At 31.9% G+C, this 22,151-nt stretch overlaps 1 protein-coding gene across 1 annotated transcript in view; it reads right to left on the bottom strand.

The window, feature by feature from the left end:
* LOC129231618 (X-ray repair cross-complementing protein 5-like) overlaps positions 1 to 21,281 on the bottom strand; it is a 73,555-nt gene extending 52,274 nt beyond the window's left edge. The window contains exons 1-4 of the mRNA XM_054865984.1: positions 21,109 to 21,281; positions 15,665 to 15,805; positions 6,210 to 6,324; positions 517 to 649 (exon numbers count right to left, since the gene is read on the bottom strand). Of these exons, the coding sequence (XP_054721959.1) occupies positions 517 to 649; positions 6,210 to 6,324; positions 15,665 to 15,805; positions 21,109 to 21,281 (562 nt within the window). The remainder of the gene's footprint in view (positions 1 to 516; positions 650 to 6,209; positions 6,325 to 15,664; positions 15,806 to 21,108) is intronic.
* Positions 21,282 to 22,151: the final 870 nt, after the last annotated feature.

The raw sequence follows: 22,151 nt of genomic DNA, 5'->3' as shown, positions 1-22,151 counted from the left end.
AAACAATAATATAAATAAAATATTGAAATTTAATCACAAAATGTAGCAATATTGCCTTATTAATAAATCTTACTTATGTATTAACTATAGCGGACACCAAAACTTACAAAGAATTAATACTGGAATACTCAATATAACCTCACGACAACACAGCAGTTTTTTCTCACTACAGACTAAAACTGGAATAAACTCAAATATTTGTAAACTTACACAGTCCGGTATTTCTGGTATTCATTTGGTTTTAGAAGTGGTAACTAGCCACTTCTAAAAAACAATAATCATGATACCAGCTGCTATACAAAATTTTTAAAAAATGTGGTTCCTGATTTATTTCTGAAAAAGAATGAGTGTAAACTTGAAAATACGAGAATATTAGAGTAGTGTCCTTAATAATTTGACCATGCACTGCATATCAAATATTTTATTTACATAAATATATATATATATATATATATATATATATATATATATATATATATATATATATATATATATATATATATATATATTACTTACCTGGGATAATACCTTCTTTTGGAACTTCAGCTTGTGCATCATCATTTATGAAATATGAAGTGCCTCTTTCTAACTTTGCATTCAGTTTATGGGCATATGCATTTTTCCATGATTTGGGCTTGAACTCATTAACCTAGAACATTTTGAAATGTCATTTCCTTCAGTAGATTTCATTAGTTCATACAAAAGTGAGACTGGATTTCACAAGCTAAATAATATACATATGTTATGGGATCAGTAAGAAACAATTTTGAAACTAGTTATTGTGGTGGTCCCAGAAACAAGTTTTCTCAGGGGTCTGTCCAGGATTTTTCACAAGGTCCGTTTTTTGTGAAAAATAAAATAATTTTGTGAAAAGTGAATTAATTTTGTGAAAAATCAAATAATTTCGCAAAAAAAAAAAAAATAATAATAATAAATTGTCAAGTCGAAATTTTAGAATTTAGAGCGGGCACAAACTGCATCATTTAAACTTAAAGGTAGAGTGTTTTCCTCTTCTATGTTGAGAATATAATTCTGGGGTGTTTTTCTAGTATTTGGCGGGGCGGAAGGGGGGGGGGCGGCATCGCTCCCTCAAGTAGCAATATTTTTCTACCATTCTACATTATGTTAAATTATACTAGAAATATTTCTGTGCAGCATTTAAAATAAATGTAACAAAAAAAATAAATAAATAAATAAATAAAATTTAGACGAGGGGGGGGGGGGGGGGGTCAGCATTTAACTTTTTGACCCAAGACACTCTTAAAAAAACACAGAATTTGGTTTAAAACTTATAAATTTCGTGAATTTAACAAAAATAAAAAGAGATTTAATTTGTTTACTTCTTAACAAAACAGACTAAACATCAAAAATTCAAAAAATCGGAATCCCATAGCAGATGCAAAGAGATCGCAATTCTCTAAGTGAAGGAATCAAAGGCATAAAAATGGCTTGTAAAAGAAATATTTTTTATTAATTATTTTTAAATTGCATTTCAGAGTCCTATGATAATCATGTCATTAATATCTGTGGACACAGTTAAAGCAAAAATAAAATTAAACCATTGATTCAGCATTTTAATTTTTGACTCATAAAAGAAAATGGAATTTTGCTTTAAAAACTTGAAATGCGTGTTCTAACAAAAATAGAGGCTTTTCATTTATTTGCATCCTAATAAACGAAGTTAACTTGAAAAAAGAACAAAACATGATTCTTATATCGAATGTTAAAAGATTGTATTCTTCAAAATGTAGACATTTAAGAAAAAAAAAAGGCAAGTAAAAGTGTTTATTTAACGGAAATCATTCTTGTTAGCATTGAAAAATCAAACCCATATAGTTTTCTCCCAAAATAACAGTTAAACATCATACAGCACCATAAAAACACAAATATTGACAAGCTGGTGAGATGATGAGAATATTTTCTAATCAAGTCGTTGTAAAGGTTTAACGCCAGACGCTAAATGGCGATAATTTTGAAGTTGGTAACCCTATCTGAAGCGATCATATTTTTTCCCACCCTTCCCTTTGCAGTTCTAAGTTCATTTCGCTGATATATATTATTATTGTTTATTAAATCATCAGCCGCTGCGAGAAAAGTGCTTACCAAAGCTTTTTCAGAAAAGTTTACAACAACACCACTGCTAATTAGCAGTGATAAAACAAACAAAATTATTTAAAACTAAACTTATTTTCAGCTGTAAATTTCTTTCCAAGAAACAAATAACAAGCATTATATTTATTTGGTGGCAGTAGCAATTTATCGCTTGCAGTAGCATCACAAGAGTGCCGATTTTTTTTTCTTTGCAAAACTAGCAGATTTTATATAAGCTGATCCCTCTAATTTGACTTTAAAAAAGGTTTAAAAAACTATCGGTTTAATACGCATTATTTTGATTTCAGATTTGCTCTTTCAATAAACAATTTGTGAAAGATTTGTTCTTGTTTATCAGAATTTTGTGAAGGGTCCGTTTTGGTTGATCGGGATTTTGTGAAAGGTCCGTTTTGTTTGATCGGGATTTTGTGAAAGGTCCGTTTTGTTTGATCGGGATTTTGTGAAAGGTCCGTTTTGGTTGATCGGATTATTGTGAAGGGTCCGTTAACGGACCCAAATATCCTCTGGCCAGACCCCTGTTTCTAGGCATAAAATTGAAAAATCTAGACTCAGTTTCCACAAAATGTTTAAAAGAAAGAGTCCCCAAAATGGAAAAACAAGTGTCTCATGCGCTGAACTGTGATTTATTAATAGGGCATCAGTAACTTTATTGGAATTTTCACTTTTAAGTATTTTGAAATATATATTCTAAAACACATGGCTTGGTACTAAAATACCAGTCAGTTTTAAAATAAGCATAGTACAAGACACGAAAAATTTTGCATTTTCTCAAAAAGGCATGAGTTGCAGACTGATGCTGTTTTAACAAAATGTGATCAATAGCCTCATGAATGATTAAACTAAATGATTTAACATAGCAGCCAGCGTGTAAATTTTGTTGTGAAGAATAATTTAATTAATCAAGACTTTTTCTTTTAAAAATTAGTCATCCATGTACACCAAAAATACTTTGTTTCTGATGACACTCAGAATACTTGGAAGGGGGGGGGGGGAATGATAGCATCAGCAACTGCTCTTATAATTTTATTTCAATATGATGCTATCTCTCTTTTAGAAGTTTTCATTAATGAGTTTCCAATAATGAACTGTTTAATTAAGAATATTTTTTCACGAAAAATAAGATAGGGCCATTATCTCCCCCTGAATATTGAATTTGAAAATGGTACAGTGGCAACAAAGGAAACAAAATAAACCGAATATTAAGAAAGTGAAAAAACTACCTAGATCTAAATTTTTCACAATTGAATGAAGAATTTCAAAAACACACACACACACACACATCCATTAAATAGCAATGAAAATAACAGCTCAGAAAAAACGACATAACATATTACTACACATACAGATAGGCTAGAATGAAAGTGCCTTAAGTCACAAATTTTACAGATTGATTTAACAATGGGTTTGAATTGCTCTTTAGTATTTCCATTAAGTGTACCAATGACTTGGAGAACCCAAAAATATTCCACTAACCGAAACACATACCAAATGTTTCTACAAAAGCTACAATAAATGACACGATGACTTATGCCTCTCTCATTATAGCGACAACATATTATTTTTATATACAGGGTGATTATAATTACAGTTCAACTTTCAAAACCCTGTAAAAATATAACAACTGGTCAGAATGGCCTCAAATTTCAGCGGAATATTATCGAAGAAGGGGGAAAACGCATGGCAAAAGAAAAATAAATAGTTGGAATTTTTAGCAATAGATGGCGCTGCAAGTGTCAGAATATGTAAATCAAAACACCTGTCATGCACCCGACTTATTGAAGTTGTTATAAAAACGCCAAATACACGTTTTTTTCCTCATTTCGCATCTGAGAAGTTCACTATGACTGTCTCAATGAAAGACCTGGCTGTCCCGATCACCTGATCTTAACCCATGTGACTTCTGGATATGGGGCGTTGTGTTCAGTGCTCCGATTGCAAACTTTGCTGAGCTGAAGGCATGCATTGCACAACACATTCCAAACGTGATCCCGGAAACACTTCAATCAGTCGTGGAACATGCTGTTTCTCGATTTCAACTTGTTACAGAAAACGGGGTACATTATATTGAACATCTTTTGGGCCAGTCTCACGAAAATTAAAGACCGATTTGATTTTTACTGATGCTTTTTATGCGGTTTTCGGCTTCAGGACAATTAAAAACCAATTTTTCCCATCCGATGTGATATGACCTTTCCGTGTTGGATGGGCTTACTTAAGTAACAGTATCACACCAATACCCTCGTGCACGCTGAGTAGTACGGTGTTTTAACGTACAGTTTACACCTTAGGTAATATTTTATGATTTATTTGTCATTTGTAGTCGACCACTATTTAATTATGATGCTTATAGCGCCATCTATTGCTAAAAATTCCAACTATTTATTTTTCTTCCGCAATCAAGTTCCCCCCTTCTTCGATAATATTCCGTTGAAGTTTGACCTCATTCTGACCAGTGGTTTTATTTTTACAGCATTTTGAAAGTGGAAATTTAATTATAATCACCCTGTATATATATATATATATATATATATATATATATATATATATATATATATATATATATATATAAAATATGCAAACCAAATAACAAACATTAAATAATTTATACAAAAAATAATGATGAGAAAAAAGGAAAATTGCAAGCAGCTATTTAATAGGAAAAGACAAACTATGAATCCAGAGCTCATCAGCCGTGGAGGATTCAATAAATATGATCAAAAGACCAAAAAATTTAACTATAAACTAAAAGAGAGTGTCTAAGCTCCAGTATATGAAATACAGAGTAACATTGGGCAGAACGCACCACATGTTCAACTATAAACAATAAACAAGAAGGCCCTAAAATTAAAAGCAGGGGGTTTCACCTTGACAAATTAGGAAAACAAGTTCCGAATAAATAGCCATCCATGGGACAGTACATGCCAATAACTAAAATTATCTTACCTTGAGATCCATTTATAACAGAACCAATCCGATATTCAACTTGATGACTGGAATGAATTTTGTCAAGTTGAATATCGGATTGGTTGTGTTATATTGGTTCTGTCCCGTGGATGGCCTGTGAACTACTATTAGTCTAAAATTGAAAAAAAAACTGATCGAGAAATTGTAGCATTAAAAATCCAAATTATCTTCTGACAATTAATATCTGATAGGAAATTGGCGAATTAGCTTATCGGTGCATCCCTAGTTTCTAATCTGTGGGATGCAATCTCCTTAGCTTATTGTAATGGGGTATGCAGTTGTTACTGAAACTGAACAAAAGAAAAAAAAATGTCGGGGAAAGCAAGAATCAGCTAAATGTTATCCCTATGGCATTGGGGTTTGAGTGCCTGCAGCAAAGAACAGCAATGCCATGCATATGGCACTATGGCTCGAGAAAATTTGAGCCTAAAAATAAGTCTACCCATCACATTTATATTCCATTAATATTTCACTGCTGTCATTGAAACATCTAATTATACCTCATTTAGTACAATTTATCAAATGTAGTAAAATATTAGTACTCTGTGCCATGTCGTAACTAAATATGTTTTGGTGCATAAACTCTTTTATATAAGTCTAATCCATTAAATAAATTATGACAATGAGATATCAGTTTTAAAATCAGATTATTTCAGAAACTGAAGGAGGGAAGGGGGCAGAACAAGTTTTACATTGCAAAAAGGGGGTCATGAGCATAAAAAGTTTGGAACTCTATGTAGCTATATTAAAACAAATATTACTTCCCTCAGGGTTTGACTATCATATTACTCATGTACAAATTTATGCACAGGGAAAATAAAATACTAATAGTTTTCCTATTTTTAAGGACTTTCCTAACATTTTACTATAGAAGGAATTTTTGATAGTTATGACTAATATGCTTTATAATTTTAATTAATGTAAAAAGAAAAATGAACCTTTAAAGCGAAAATGAGAAATTGTAGAAAAGAAATAGCTGTCATGTTTAGTATATGCAAGAAATTGCAAGTAATAATGATTAAATTTTTCTGACATCCAGATTTTTTCCATTTTTTTAGGGCAAAGTATAAATACTATCAAACTAAATTTAGAAACTGAATTTGTAAATGCGAAAAATGAGAAGTTTAAGTTACCTTTATGTATGCACTTATAGGAATTGTCAAATTAGTTCCTATGTCTAAGTTTGCATTCCATGGAATAGGCTGAACTTTCTTCTTTTGATAATATATTAAAGCAGGAAGCACATCACTATATAAAACAATAAATGAAAGATGTAATTACCTGAGTTGGAGCATCAAAAATCAAAGTAGATTAATATATAGATAATGGCACAGGTATATGCTACATGATAGCTAAATGCCTCAAGATCATAGTAAGACAGGAGTTGAACACTTTCGGACATAATATAAATTTAATTAGTGACTTTTTAGAATTTTAACTCTTTGTTACTGTAAATGCTTTGATTTTTTTTAAATTTTAATCCTCCTCCACACACATACAAACATTGTAGACAACTGACAAGATCTAGATTTCTCTCTATCTGATTCTTTCTACCTGAAATGCTGTTTTCTCTCTATCAACTCAGTACAGTTTTAAATCCAGTATTTTAAATCAAGGAAAATCACTTTCCTACACAAGATGTTAGGTATAATTAGTTCAGAAGAGATATTTTTAGATTCAATTCATATATTACTTATATATTTCAATTAAGTCATACTTAAATCCAAAATGTTAATGGTTGAGAAAAATATTAGCATCAAATAAAAATTTAAGAGGAAAAAATGCTAAAACTCAGTTTTGTCTGGTTCAACCTTCAACATCTATAATTCCTTTTCACTTGTATAACATTCCTAAACCTAAACAAAATAAGGTACACTACTGCTCATTAATTTCAATACACTTTCAAAAAAGTGTTCAAATTATGTTTTTGATGTGTTCATCCTCTGCAATAATAATTCTGTTTCTGTAAAATGCAGTGGTAGGATTAATCTCAATCCCATTTTGTTGGGATTGATAAATTATTCACTCTTAATACTTTAAAAAATGAAAAAATGTAAAACAATATTTAGGAGAACACGGTATAAACAATTAACACACTTAATTCTGTAATCAATATGAATTCCAAATAACAGAAATCATATTACACACATTTAGAATTGTATACACTTGTGGTGACCGGTGGGGTACACCCAAACACTCATGATAAATACTTAAATACCTTAATGATCAAAAAAGCTTTGAGCTACAATTTGAATAAAGTGAAAAACCAAAATAAATACTGAACAAAATCTCAAGAAAATACAGCATTTAGCTGTTTCAATTGTACTATTTCAACAATAGACCCTCTACATCAGTGCAAAAACTTAGCACACAAAAAGAAAGTCTTGGGAGGACTGAATACCACAACGTGGACAATGGTATTTATACCAAAAGGATCAATAGGAATTCCCGACAAAAGATAACATCCAATCAATGAACTGCAAGTCAACTCTTGGCGCATAGTCAAGGGGATGCAACCAATTAGAAGTCGAGAAAACAAGAGTGGTGTAGTATTGTTACAATGTGAATGGCAACACTGAATATTGACGGAATCTGTGTTATTAATAGTTTAGAGCTGGGTTTGATTTATGCTTAGATGCTGAACTAATTTTATATGCTATATTTTGGTGATGAGAGTCAAATAATTTGCGAAAAAAAGTTAAAATAAGTTTGTTTTGAAAGAGATGGATAGATTAGATGAAAATATTCCGAAATTTCATCCATTGGGCGACAAAGGAACAAGAGTTATCAGATGGAGGAAATGGTTGTGATTTTTTCAATTGTTTACAGAAGCCAAAGGTATTACTAATGTACATTGCAAGAAAGTCTGTTTATTACATTATGCTAGAACAAATGTTCAAAATATTTTTGAAACATTAACAGCACATGAAGAGGATGAAACTGACCTGGCTGATGAATATATAGTTGCCATTTTTATGCTAACAAAGAAATTTGCGGTTTCTGGAAGTGAAGCGCTTGAAAGTTTAAAATTCAGAGATATGTCTACAAAGGAAAGAAAAGTATGGATTCATTTATAATTCAACTTCGTCAACAAGCAGTTTTAAGTGGAATAGTAAAGAGGGGAATTGATTGACATATTCCAGATAGATTCAATGTAAAATGCTCGTATAAAGAACTGAGAATTAAATTGATTGATGAACGAGATGCGTTATCGTTAGAAAGAGCTGAAGTCTGTCGTTCCTATGAAGTCCCGTTTGGAGTCAGCTGCTATAGAAAATATTTCATTGCCAGGAGAGCACCTCAATGGATTGAAACTGAGTTCAATTCAAAAGAAGAAAAGTAATTTCCGTGAAAATAATAATTTAATTTTTTGGAAATGTGGAAAAGAAGGCCATAATTCAAAATCACTAAACTGTCCAGCTAAGGGGAAGAAATGCCTGAACTGTGGATTTTTCCAATAGTTTGTAAAGCGCCAAAGAAGGTTAGAGATAAAGAAAAGATTGTAAGAAATCTTAATTCCTCTGATAATAAAAATGAATTTGTGTTTTCACTTCCAGTCACATAATAATAAAAGTGAGTGTTGTAGGAAATGTTAAGATAACTATGATTATTGATTAAGGTGCTAGCTGTAATGTAATTGGAAAAAAAAAAGAATGGGAGAGATTAAAATCATGTAAAATCAACTGCAAAAATTATTTAGTTGATAAGAAGATATATTCCTATGGAGATAAAAAGCCATTTATAGTGTTGGGTGATTTTAGAACTAGTACAGGGTCATACACTTGTGGTTAAAAAAAAATTCCCTGACTTTACCAGGTTTTCCAGGTTGTTTTTTTTTTTTTTTAGAAAATTCCAGGTTATTCTTTTCATTCAAAATTAAGTTAAAACAGCAGTATTTTCAAAATAATTAAAATTGTTCAAAGTGGCAATGCGGAAGAACTGAAACTTCTCCCCTTAGATTTAAAAAAAAAAAAAAAAAAAACTTGGATTTTTTTCTTTCTTTTCTCTCTCAAAATTTTACGTTTTTTTTAACATTGTGTTCAAAATCCTTTTAATTTGTTTACTACTTGTTGAAAACAGAGTACTTTCAACTTAATTTAACATTTCTTTGATGCCATGTGTCATGCGTAATATTATAGCGTTTTGCTGTAGTTGCACAGCAATCTTTCAGCATCTGCTTTTGGTTTAGAATACTTTTTTTTATTTTCTTATTGGTATATAACACTAAACATGTTGAGCAAAATACAAAGCTAAATTTCAGTATAAATATGATTAACTTGTTGCATCTATCGGCATACCATATAATGCATAATAACAAAAATCAACATCTGCTGATCGATCATAGGCCAATGCCAGTAACCATTTTTTCCCCTTTCGTATATTAACACTAGAAAGACGGCAGCGGTCATTTTGACCGCAAACGATTTTCAAATGCTCATATATTCCGCGTTTAATTTTCAAACTCTTTTTCCTTCATTGACTTTTCCTAACTATTTATTAAGATCTTACAACAGTAATTTTTTTGTCTTTAGGATTATTATTACAGTCGCTATAAATGTTTATACCTAGAAAGACTGACTACGGTCATTTTGACCGTTAAGTGAACCTTTCTTTGTACATCCGTTTTCTTTTTTCTCTTATCAGTTGTGTGTACTATGGACTATTGTTAGTTGTCAGGGTGAGTAATGTTCTTTTGAGCTTGAGTAGTACCTGCTGGTCAGGTTTAATTCTTTGAACTGTTAGGAAAATGCGAAACACCTGCTGGTTGTATGGTTTCATGATTTCAGTTTTCTGCTATCTGCACAGGGAGCAAAGTTGAGAAAGGTAAATTTGAAAAGCATGTGACTAGACACGTGAAATTACTTTGGGTCTAAAAGGAAGTAAATATAAAGAGGTATATTCCAAAAATGTTTGCTGGAATTCTTTTGTGCACCAAAACATGTGCTTTGCTTGAAGCATTGACGTTTATTTTCTTCGGTGATAATGAAGTGCTCAGTCACATAATTATCTTCATGATGTCGAGACGAACCGTTGACAAGCAAAACTTATAGGAACATTAATTCCTGAAGCTGTTGCAGATTTATCTAAAACAGATTATGGTTCGAATGAGCAGTCTGAGTCTGACTTATCTGTAGAGAAATATATTCCTAGCGATGGGTATAGTTTGCTTTCATGAGCTTATTGCGAATATTTTTCGGAGCCTAGATTTGCAAAAAAGAATTGTTCTTCTGAGTTAGAATCAGAAGAAACCTCGCTAATAAAAACTGATGCTCAAATTATAAAAAGAAGAGAAAGGGAAAAGGGTCAGACGCCGAAAAAAAGGGGAAATTTTCAAAAACAGAACTCCTATTTCTCCAATTTACTCCAAGTCACCTCAACTGATCAATTTTGCTGCATATAAATAAGTATCTACCTCAGGAAAAATATTAAGATAGTGTGAAATTAAACTATGCGGAAATAAATCTACAAGCATTTGTTCTGATTGCCGAAAAAAAAAATATTAATGGCTAATATACAGGTGACGTGATAACATAAGTATTTCGAAATACTGTAAAAGATAGTAATGTACGATATCTTGCGATATTTACATATTTTTTAAACCAAACACATGCATGGTTGATTATAGTACTCGTTAGTTATTACATGCTAGGAAAATTTCCTCTTTTTTGTACTAATTTGCTCTTTCTCAATGCCAATTGTGTAAAGCATGTGTATTTCACTTGATCGAACATAAAATTAAAAAAAAAAGCTATCTAAAACTTATTTGAAGACTATATTACGATTAAATTATTAAATTAAACTCTGAAATGTTGAAACAAATCTTTTCTATGGTTAAAAATCCCGAAAGGAGGAAATTTCCAATCTTTTAAGTATGGCGGTCAAAGTGACCGCTGCTAGTCTTTCTAGGTATACGCCAAACGCCGTCTTTCTAGTGTTAAAGGATGCTTATATTAAAATTTTAATTTTTCTTTTTCAGAAAGTAATAGTTAATTTTCAAAAAGTCATAACTTTTTGCACATTTTATGTTACTTTCAATAGTTTACATTGATATAAACATCCAATTGTTTTTTTGGAAGTTTAAGTCCACTTTTAAGTTGGAAGTTAAGTCTCTCATTTATACATTTGGAAAAATGTTTTGAACTGGTCACAGATCATAAGCCTTTGCAGACAATATTTGGTATTTGTCATGGATCATGTGCAAGAATGGAAAGATGATGTTAAGACTCATGAGCTATTCATACAAAATCATCTACAAGCCTGGAAAAACAAACATAGCAGATCCATTATCAAGTTTATTGGATATTTCTGAATTGATAGAAGATGAAGCAAGATCTAATGAAGAGCACAATTGCATACCTAATATTGTTGAAGTTAATGTGCTCATAGCTCTTAAATTAGAAGACATAAAAATTGCTACAAGTAAAGATTGCCATCTTCAGAAATTAAAGAACAGTTTACGAACAAACAATTGGGTTTAAGACCAGAGACATTATGAGATGATAAAAGATGAATTTTGTGAAATCGATGGAATCCTGTTGAGAGGTACAAGAACTGTATGTCCAGCGGATATTCAAGAAAAGTGTTTAGAATTAGTACATGAAGGTCATATGGGAATGACAGTAATGAAAAGGTTTCATTGATTATTATAGTAGATATTTTGAAGTTTTAATTACAAGGTCTTTACATGCACAAGTTTTTTTATTAATCAAGTGGAAGAGTTGTTTGCTAGATATGGTTTTCCAAAACATGTTATGTCAGATAACAGTAGAACATTTACGGATAAAATTTAAAGAAAATTTTACTAGAAAGGGGTGTTAAACATCATTATACAGTTCTGTTATAGACACATGCTAATGGTCAAGTTGAAAGGCAAAACCGAATGATTTTGAAAAAACGGAAAATTGCACATGCAATGAGAAAAACTGGATGCATGAACTTCAAGAAATTCTATTTGCGTATTGCATCACACCACATTCTACCACCGGTGTTAATCCAGGAGAACTAATATTTGGCAAAAAAATCAGAAAGTAAACTACCTGATATACAGAGTGTCCCAAAACGACCGCATAAACTCTGCACAGCTGGATTCCATGTTGAGAATACAAAAAACAACCCAAAAGAAGCCTTCCTGTACGATCCATAGTTTACCAAGAAAAATATGAAAAACAAAGCATGACGTCACTCATGGTGCAAGCGAAAACGACTTTATTGGACACATCAACAACAGTATTTTCATATTTTTCCAGACGATAATGTTTCAAACGCCATTACACGAATTTGTTGTTATACCTAATGCATGTATACTGCTGTTGATGTGTTCAGTTAAGTGGTCTTTCTTGCAATTGGCAGTGACGTCATACTTTATTTTTCGTATTTTTCTTATAAACTATGGATTGTACAGAAATGTTTCTTTGGGCAGATTTTATGTACTCCCAACAAGGAACCTAGCTGTGCAGAGTTTATGTGGACACCCGTATAAGACAATACAGTAAAATTCACAGATGAAGAAATCAGAGATAAAGATAAATTTCTTGAAGATAAAGTAAGACAATATGCACATCAGGAACGCAAAGCCAGAGAGAGTAACATTAATCCAGGGGACATAGTAATTATGAAGCAACAGATAGAAAATAAATTGACAACTACATTCAAATCAATACCGATGACTGGTTGGAAGAAAAGAAAATGCAGTTACTATAGAAAATCCAAATGGAGTTTGCTACCGAAGAAATATAACACACGTTAAGAAATATATCAGCCATAAAAGTGAAAAAAATCTGAAAACTGCAGCTGGTATAGAAGGCGTAAATGAAGATGAAACAACAGATGAATGGGAAGATTGATAACCATTAATCATTGATTTAATTGCTTTAACATCAACAATGTCATCAAATATATCTCTACCGATACGATATAGACAAAAAAACCAATGTGCATCAGGACTATATTTTCACGTAAAAACTGTACATAAGTGTATCTTTTTTTTTTTTTTTTTTCAAAATTTTGCTTGTTTTCAGTTTGAAAAAAAAAAGAAAGAAAAGAAGGGATATAATACTGTTACAATGTGAGTGGCAACATTGAGTATTGATAGAATGCGAGTTATTAATAAATAGTTTAGAGCTGGGTTTGATTTAAGTTTAGATGCTGAACTCATATATGCTATATGTGAGATAAGGCAGACGACTCAAAAAGAGCAATAATTAAAAATTGCTTCGAAATATTAGGAAAAAATGTGGACTTGGTTACGTTGGTCAGACAAAACATGCTCTCAAGCATCGTCTGAAAGAGAATGAAAATCATGTTAAACACAGGGAACTTGCTCGTTCTTCCATTGTTCAACATTTTTGGACTTCTGGTCATTGTTTTGATTTTTCATCCGCCCGAATTATTTGCAAATATTCTTCTGTCCAAGACCTCAATTGATTGGGAAGCATACTATATTTGGAAAAATTCCCATTCTCTATCCAATGATTCTTTCTAGCACTCCATTTTGTCCTGATATTTGGAAGCAATTTTCATAATTGCTTTTTCCGGATTGTTTTGTTTTCTCCCACTTTTTGTTTCTCGGCTTTTGATTGGTTCTCCCCTCCCCCACTGCTGGATTATTTTAACTGAAAATTGCAATTTTCAACAACACTTTGAGCTCTTTATACAACTAAATTGATAAGTAAAATCCCACTTAATTATAAATGATTTTGTTGCCTAATTTATAAGTTTTGATCTTTGAAAGATTACAGATACTGGAAAAGTAATTTTCCCCAGTTTTCCTCCCCTCAGATGAAGTTTTGCATGAAAAGATCAAGCACTTAAGCTTTGGATTGGACTGGGATGTCTTGAATTTAAAATTTTCAACTAAAATTGCTTCTAAGAACCCTGATGCCGAGATAAAACTGCAGAAAAGCATTATTAGGCATAAACTAGTCAGGAATGCAGCAAAAAGTTAGCACCCTCAATGCAAGACCATTGCAAAGTTATTTCCACAGCTTGCAGAGGATTTAATAAATACTGAAGTGTTTATCACGGGTGTATGAAACGTAACTGCAGTGTTTAAAAGTCAATTGCAAAGATGAAATTTTAAGAAATATTAATTCTGATTCAGTTGCAACTGGAAATTATTTAATTGCTGGGCAACTGCTTGAAAAACAGAAAATTAGAAATGCATGTCTTAGAAAATTGTTTCATTCACAAAAATTACGATAATCTCATCAAGCAATTGCAAATTTAACTTTCAACATTGAGATCTGCTCTGAAGTTACTGTACATCATCAGTGAAATGATAACTGTTTATGCAAAAGCTGAAAAAGTGGACAAAATTTAGAAGTTGATGGGAATAGGAATCAACAATTGATAAATAAGCAGGGGTCAGAGTTCAAATTAAAAAATTCCAGGACATAATTTTAATAAAATTCTAGGACAATTCCAGAACATTAAGCATATTTTTATAGACAGCTTATGGAGCACATCTAACCTCTAATATATTTCCATCAAAATGCATGTTTAAAGAATGAAGAATTGAATTAATAATAGTATTTTATATTCTTTCATAAAAGTAAAAATGAAGCTTTGAATTGGACGGAATGAGTCTTACTGTGGGCCTACTGTGCGATTTTTGAGGTTGTATCCTTAATGTTTTAGAGAAAGTCCTTTAATTAATAATGAGGTTAAAACTCAATAGTGCAATTTTTCAAAAAAAAGTCAGCATTAGTGGTGCGGGAAAACCTAGCCCCTCCCCTCCCCACCTCTCCTTTCAACACCTACCTTTTTTGTGCACCAATTATTTATAAATAGCACACAAATTACATATGAGGCAGTAAGAAGCAAAGGGATGTAAGTGGACATTTTCAAGTTTTGAGTAAAACGCTTTTAAAGATAACATTCTAGGTAGGGTTTCATTGACTTTTTTTTCTAAATAATGCTGCATAGAAGCAATACCAGGGCTACTAGTACCATCTCTTCCCCCAAGACAGAGGACAGGTTCACCTACCATGTGTACTGGTTATCTTCAAATTTTTAATTTTGCCACTTACATCCCTTTGCTTCTCACTGCTTCATTTGCAAAAAAATCAAAATAAAATCCTATCTCTTTTACAAGTAGGATTTAAGTATTATAAATATTACCCGCAGAAATTAAAACTACTGATCCCAATTATTTCAATTAAATTTAATAATTTTGGAAGAAAATTTTTTTTTATTTTCTCATTTTTGATTCATTTATTATTCATCTTTTTTTCTTTTTTATTTATTTTTTTTTTTTTTCATTTTTAGAATTTATAAAAAATTTTATGGGTAACTAGCATTTAAGCGGATGTGATTTCTAATATTTCTTCTAACGTCTAACTAAACAGATTGAATTCTTTCTTTTAAAACCTTCACATATATGAGATAAATATACAGGTCACCATTGATTTTGCTCTATCACTCAGTAATAGGCACCATCGGACCACCTGATCAACAAACGCAACTTTCTACTGTGAACTATATATCTCCCATGCTCAAACAGTGCGAGCCTCAGGTCCAGATGTAACTGGGCTGTGGGCATGTACTTGTACTTATTTATATTTTCAAAATACAATTTGAAAGTACTTACTTAAAAGAATAAGATTCCCCATTTACTTCTTTCAGAATTTTTTTAATAGTATTTTCAGCCTTAATTTGAGTTGGAGTTTTGGTGGAGTACGTCGTTGAACAACTTTGGCTAGTTTCTTCATCAGCATAAGAAACAGGTCCTCTGAGAACAGAAACAAAAAATGAAATTTTTTTAAAGGAATGCCAGTGATACAGTATTTAGAAAGAGACGGCTAAAAAGTGTTTAGAAATTTCTTGTTTACTACATCACATAAAAGTTTTATTTACACAGAAATGGTAAAAATATAAATGCTAAGTACAATCTGTTTCAAGCAATGCAATGATCTTTACAAAAACTACAATTTTTTAGACATTGAATATCTACCTAAATAAATATATAATCAAATTAAATGCTTAAACAAATTTTAAGAAATAAACATATCTTGAAATTTGCGCTAATAACGCACAAAAATTATTTTTGATAATTAAAGAATGAAGTAAAGTTATATCAATGTAAAGAACCTGTTTAGGTCTTAAAAATGAACTGTACACAAAAATTAGTCACAAAAACTCTTATTAAATGATTGCAAATTTAACAAGAGACTTCGAAAGAATTTTGAAAATTACAAATTAAATCAATAAATTGAAATAAGTATGAGATATTTCATTACATGCAATTCATATCTACAAGTAACTTCAGTACTTTTGACTGCATGGACTGAAAAAGGTATTTACATTAGAAAACTAAAATTATTTGCTACAACTTGATACAATAATTCATAAATGAAAAATGGAACTGATTTTTTCTGAGTTTAGTTATAAAATAGAAAATGAAAAACTTGAACCAAAAAAGCTCAAACGACTCACTAAACATAGCAGTTTTAAATCTTTTATAAACACTGAAAACAAACCTAAAAATTGCCAACCATAGCTTAATTTTCCAGAATTAAGCTTAAATTATATTATGAGTCCATTTTAAGAGATGAAATATACAAAAAGACAACTTCAACAATTACATGCAAAAAGCGGATATCAGGCAGGAATCTTTTTTCTTTTGCAATGCAAGTTATAGGGGCCAACCACATTGTTTCATGCAAAGAGGAAAACGTCAGAAACCAACAGCTGCAAAGTAAGTTTTTTCCGAAGCAGACCAGCCATTTTTAAAAGAAATATAAACAGTAGATCTTACTTTGAAAAATAGCAGATTTTTAAAGAAAAAAGCATGCATTGAAAATATTGTAAAAAATTAAATTTAATGAAGTTTTTATTTTGTTCAGCATTTAACTGATTAACAGATATTTGAAAACTTGAAATGATTGCAGAACTATATTTATCTAAATTTAGATTTTAATGAATTAACAAATTTTATTCACTATATTTTTTCAAAGCTTAAAATTAAATTTAAAAAAAATCTCCAAAAATAATACAAAATTTCACATTTTCTATGAGAAGTATGAAAATGGCAAATAAAAGAACTTTATAAAAGAATTTAAAAAAATTAGAATTATTTTAACCCAGCCATGGTGAATAAAATGTAATTATTACCAAGATGATAGTTGGAACTTTTTGAGTAAATTAAAAAATAAAGGAAAAAAATCTCTAATTTGGACCAATTCTTGCAAATTTTACTTGCCTAAACAAGCAGGGGGTAGGTCCTATGAGAAACAGTAGATTTGGCAGGTATGCCACAGTAAAATATACTTCAGGACTTTCTTGCTACCTTAGGCTGGACAACAAAGAAAAATATTGGGTGAGTGGCGTTAGAACGGGCGTAACGTGTTGTTATTAATACCACTATCTACGTAAGTCAGATCGTTGGAAAGGTGACGTGTGCAGCTTTCATTCCAATCAAAATAATTTGTGCAGATACAAACTGCTTCGAGAAAAATTACTTTTAAAATGAGTGTTGAGAAAGTGCATTTACGGCATGTTACGCTTTACGAGTTTCGGAAGGGAATAAACGTTGCAGCAGCCGTAAAAAACATTCAAGATGTTTATCAAGATCAAGCACCAGCTAAACGAACTGTGGAAAAATGGTTTGCAAAATTTCGTTGCGGAGATTTTAAGCTGGAATACGAGCCACGCTCAGGTCGACCTTCCGACATTGATGACGACGTTTTGCGTTCTTTAGTTCAGAATACTCCGCAAACTTCAACAGAGGAAGTTGCTACAGCACTTAACGTTGACCGATCAACCGCTTTTCGGCGTTCAAAAAAAATCAGATTTGATTTAAAGCTCAATATATGGGTGCCCCATTTGTTGACCGAGAGCAACAAAATTTAGCGAATTTCTGCTGCCGTATCTTTACTCGGGCAATTCAAAAACAAGCCGTTTTTGGATCAATTAGTGACGGGCGATGAAAAATGGGTCCTGTACAACAACGTTCAGCGCAAACGCACATGGAAACAGTCAAATGAACATGGTGATGCAATGGCAAAGGTCAGTTTGCATCCGATGAAGGTGATGCTCTGTGTTTGGTGGGATTGCAAGGGAATAATTTATTTTGAGTTTCTCCTCACCGGCCAAACGATTGATTCGAACAAGTACCGTCGTCAATTAACTAATCTGAACCGAGAAATCAAACAGAAACGTCCAAGTTTGTCAAATCACAAAGGCGTAGTCTTTCATCTAGATAACGCTAGACCACACGTTTCAAGACAGACGCTACGCAAACTGAACAGCCTGAAATGGGATGTCCTAACTCATCCAACGTATTCTCCCGATATCGCACCATCGGATTATCACTTATGCCGGTCATTGCAAAATCATTTAAATGGAAAAAACTTGACTCTTTGAATGCCTTACAAAACGTTGTGTCTTTGTTCTTCAAATCTAAACCACGCAGTTTTTATGATCAGGGCATCCGTATGCTGCCAGAAAGTTGGAAGAAGCTTGCCTAATCACTGTATGACTTTCTTTCACAAACTCCGCACAAACTTTTGCACTCACCCCATATTAGGGAGCTTCAGAAATACTTATCTAACTAAAATAATCAAAGGTTGGCTAAAATTACATTTTTGGAGCTTCAAATTTGAAAATTGCCAGTCCCTTAACATTAGCAAACATGGGTCTACAATCACTATTATTCCATTGGAGAATCCCCAACGTTCCCTATTCTTCATATCATTGGAGATTGTCTATAACTGCATTTTCAGAAACACAATTTTAAAAAATTTACTGGTTAGGGGCTCTGAACCTTTCCTCCTCCAACATTAACCAAGATTGTCCAAAACTGCATACTTAAAGCAATAAGTTTGAACAATTTGCAGAGGAGAAACCCTTGGAAATTCTTATTTCTTAGTGAGTAGCATACTTATGATTGGGTCCAGATTGCTTATACTTCGATCTGATAGTGACTCCTTCCTAAACCAAAAGCTGAACCAATTCACTCTGTACATACACATATTTCTACATATGCTTTTAAAAAAATAAGAGGTCACCAAACTGAAACACCCCCAAACTTTTTTTTTGTAAACCTTGTCACACTCCTGATGATCAAAAGGACATTTTTCTGTTGCAATGATATGCGTGAATTTACTATCAAATTAGCATTTTGATGACAATCAAGAATTTATTTCAAGATGAATTAAGTTTAGTTTGGGAACCTCCACTTTCATATTACTTTTGGAGAACAGAAAAATAAAGATTTAGGGAACTAAAACTTAAGAGATAGTTGAATAATACAGAAGACTTGACCAACAGTTTAAAACAACACAAACTTGTAATGATTGCAAATAAAATCACATTAAAAAAAAAACTTATGTAAGAAGTACAGTGATCTCTCGCTTATACGCGACCTCTGTTATACGCGTTTTTCACTTATGCGCGTTTTTCTCACGGGCCCGGCCAGCCATTTAGGAAAACAATGTTAACTCTTGTTCATTTATGCGCGAAACCTAAAATGCAATTTTCATTTATGCGGGATAAATTTTTTTCAATTTTAGTTAAATCGCCTAATTTACGCTTTGCTTATCGGAGGATTTGTACCCTTCTTGTTCTTTCTCTTGAAATACATTCACACGACGTTATTCCATTGTTCCGATTCTTCAAAGAACGTGGGTTTTTTTTTTTTTTTTTTTTTTGCACAATTGTGCAATAGGGGGTGGCATTAGTCTTGTGATTGACTTCGAGAGGGGAGAACAGGTTACATACAGAAAAGTTGACGTCACTAAAAATTGTGCTCAAGCGGTATGCATTGACATAGCCTATCGAAAATCTTTTGCATCCTCGTAGACTATAGCACTGATCACGCGACATTTTTTTAGGTTTTGGGGAATTCGCTTACGTACTGTACAGTGCATAAAAATGACAAAACGTACAACTTCAAATTTGGCTTTTTTATTAAATCACAATGTATAAATGGAAGTTATGTGCGAATTTATTCATTAGTATTAGTAGTATACTATTAGTATTACTATAACTGATGTTAACTTATTGCATTTAAGCTAATTTTTGGGTTTTTCACTTATACACGAATTTCACTTGTGCGCGAAAATTTCACTGTCCCGTTTGGTCGCGTATAAGTGAGAGATCACTGTATTTAGTAATCTGCTGTAAGAAAAATACCAAAAGACATCCTAAGTGTTACCTCAAGCATTAATAATAATCATTGATATTCGAAGTATTGATATTTAGTTAATAGTTATTTTTTCAAGTTAGCCAAGTGGTTGATTACATTTATTTGTCGATGAAACTCTGCTGTTTGCAGCTTTTGAAAGAAAAAAAAGGGCCAAATCAAAAAAAAAATGCAAAGACAGTACAGCCTTGTTTCTTTGAACTAACTGCGATCAAAGGCAATCCAGACAAACAAAAATGTGGATAATCCACGTAATATGGATATTATGTAAAACACATTCATAAATAAGCAGACTTATCTTTTATTACAGCAAAAAACGATGCTATGTAATAAAATTACAAAAGATTATTACTTGCAAACACATTTATACAGCTACAGTGGTATTGGACTGATACACCAAATATGCCATGCTGTTTATTAGATGACTATAATTTATTGTGCCACCTTTGCAGGAGTTGTACATTTAATCCAAACAAAGAGCAAATATTTAGCACAATTATAGTACTACTCTTGCTATAGCAATTTCGAGTTGTAATTTAAGTAAATTTCAATTCTTTTAAACTTTACAAATTTGATTTGGTTAAACAGGGGCTGTGTAAACAAGGCCTACTAGAAAACCAGACTGTACTTGAAAACCAGAAAGTCTTTCAGTTAACAATAAGAACTTTTGCTGTCCTTAAAGAAAGAGTCTGTATAAAGAACAAAAAGTTTTAAAAATTTGGACAAGTTCATTAAAAAAAAGCAAAATTAAATTCAGTATTTTTGAAAGAGTGTACAAACTATGCTGTCCTACTGCAATTAACGCCAGAAAAAAAGGGGGGGACAGTGATTTTAGGTTCCAAAAACTAAGAAATAAGATTTTTTTTGTCAGTTATTTCAAACATACTTACATGACATTTAAATCTATCTTGTTATTTGTCAGTTCTTTACATAAAATACATACACTCTCATCACTGAAAGCCCTTAAGAAGTTAGAAAAAAGGAGGACTCTTCGGGAAAAAAACTTCTTTTCATTTGAAGGACTTTTCAATAACTCTACTGCAGCAAGAAGTGCTTTTTCCATGATAACTTAGATTAGTGTTAAAAGAACTTTTTTGTAACTAAGAAACATTTAAATTCAGTTGAATAATTAAAATGTAACCATCAAATAAGTTTGCTTGTTTGCTTCATTTTTGACAAAATAACAACATACATTCTAAGAAGAGTACTGCAACAATTTCTCAGTTCAGTTTCTGTACATTAAAATACATATTCAAACTGAGGCTACATAAATAAGGTTCAAGTAAAGAAATATATCAAAACAAATAACATAGAAAACAGGAGACACGTGCATATTAATTGCATTCATTTAACTGAAGATGAGGGGGGGGAACTATATATACACATACGTTGCTGAGGGGGATATATTGTAGCTTGAGAGAAACAGTAAGACATTGAATCAAAGGAAAGACAGTAAGATATTCTACTGCTGCTTTAAGACAATGATATATCGTCATGTCAGAGCAACAGTAGGGTATCTTAGTTTTATTCCTGGGACTAGATGTTTTAGTGTTGCTCTGAGGTGACAATATACAGTAACCTCTCACTTAGGCATATCTCAGTTGTATCCATTTTCACAACCTCCAGTCAAAAGCATAAAAATAAATATTTAACTTTCATTCATGCATCAGTTTTAGAGGTATTTCTCAGTTTTGCTCTGGTGAAATGTTTACACTACGCCTTCTTTGTACTCATTATTTATTTATTTTTTTAACTTTAGAATTTCAAAAATAGTTTTGCAGAAAATATTGATGTATGCTTAAAAAAAGGGCTCTCCTACCTACGGCCTGCAGGCCAAATCCGGCCCACGAGCAAATTGTTAACAACCTGCAGGAAGCTTACAAACCATGAAAAAAAAAGTATTTATGACAAAAAAAATTTAAGGAAATTTTAA

Source organism: Uloborus diversus, chromosome 10 (assembly GCF_026930045.1).
Source record: "Uloborus diversus isolate 005 chromosome 10, Udiv.v.3.1, whole genome shotgun sequence".
NCBI classification, from domain to species: Eukaryota; Metazoa; Arthropoda; class Arachnida; order Araneae; family Uloboridae; genus Uloborus; species Uloborus diversus.
This window is presented reverse-complemented; position numbering and strand designations above follow the sequence as displayed.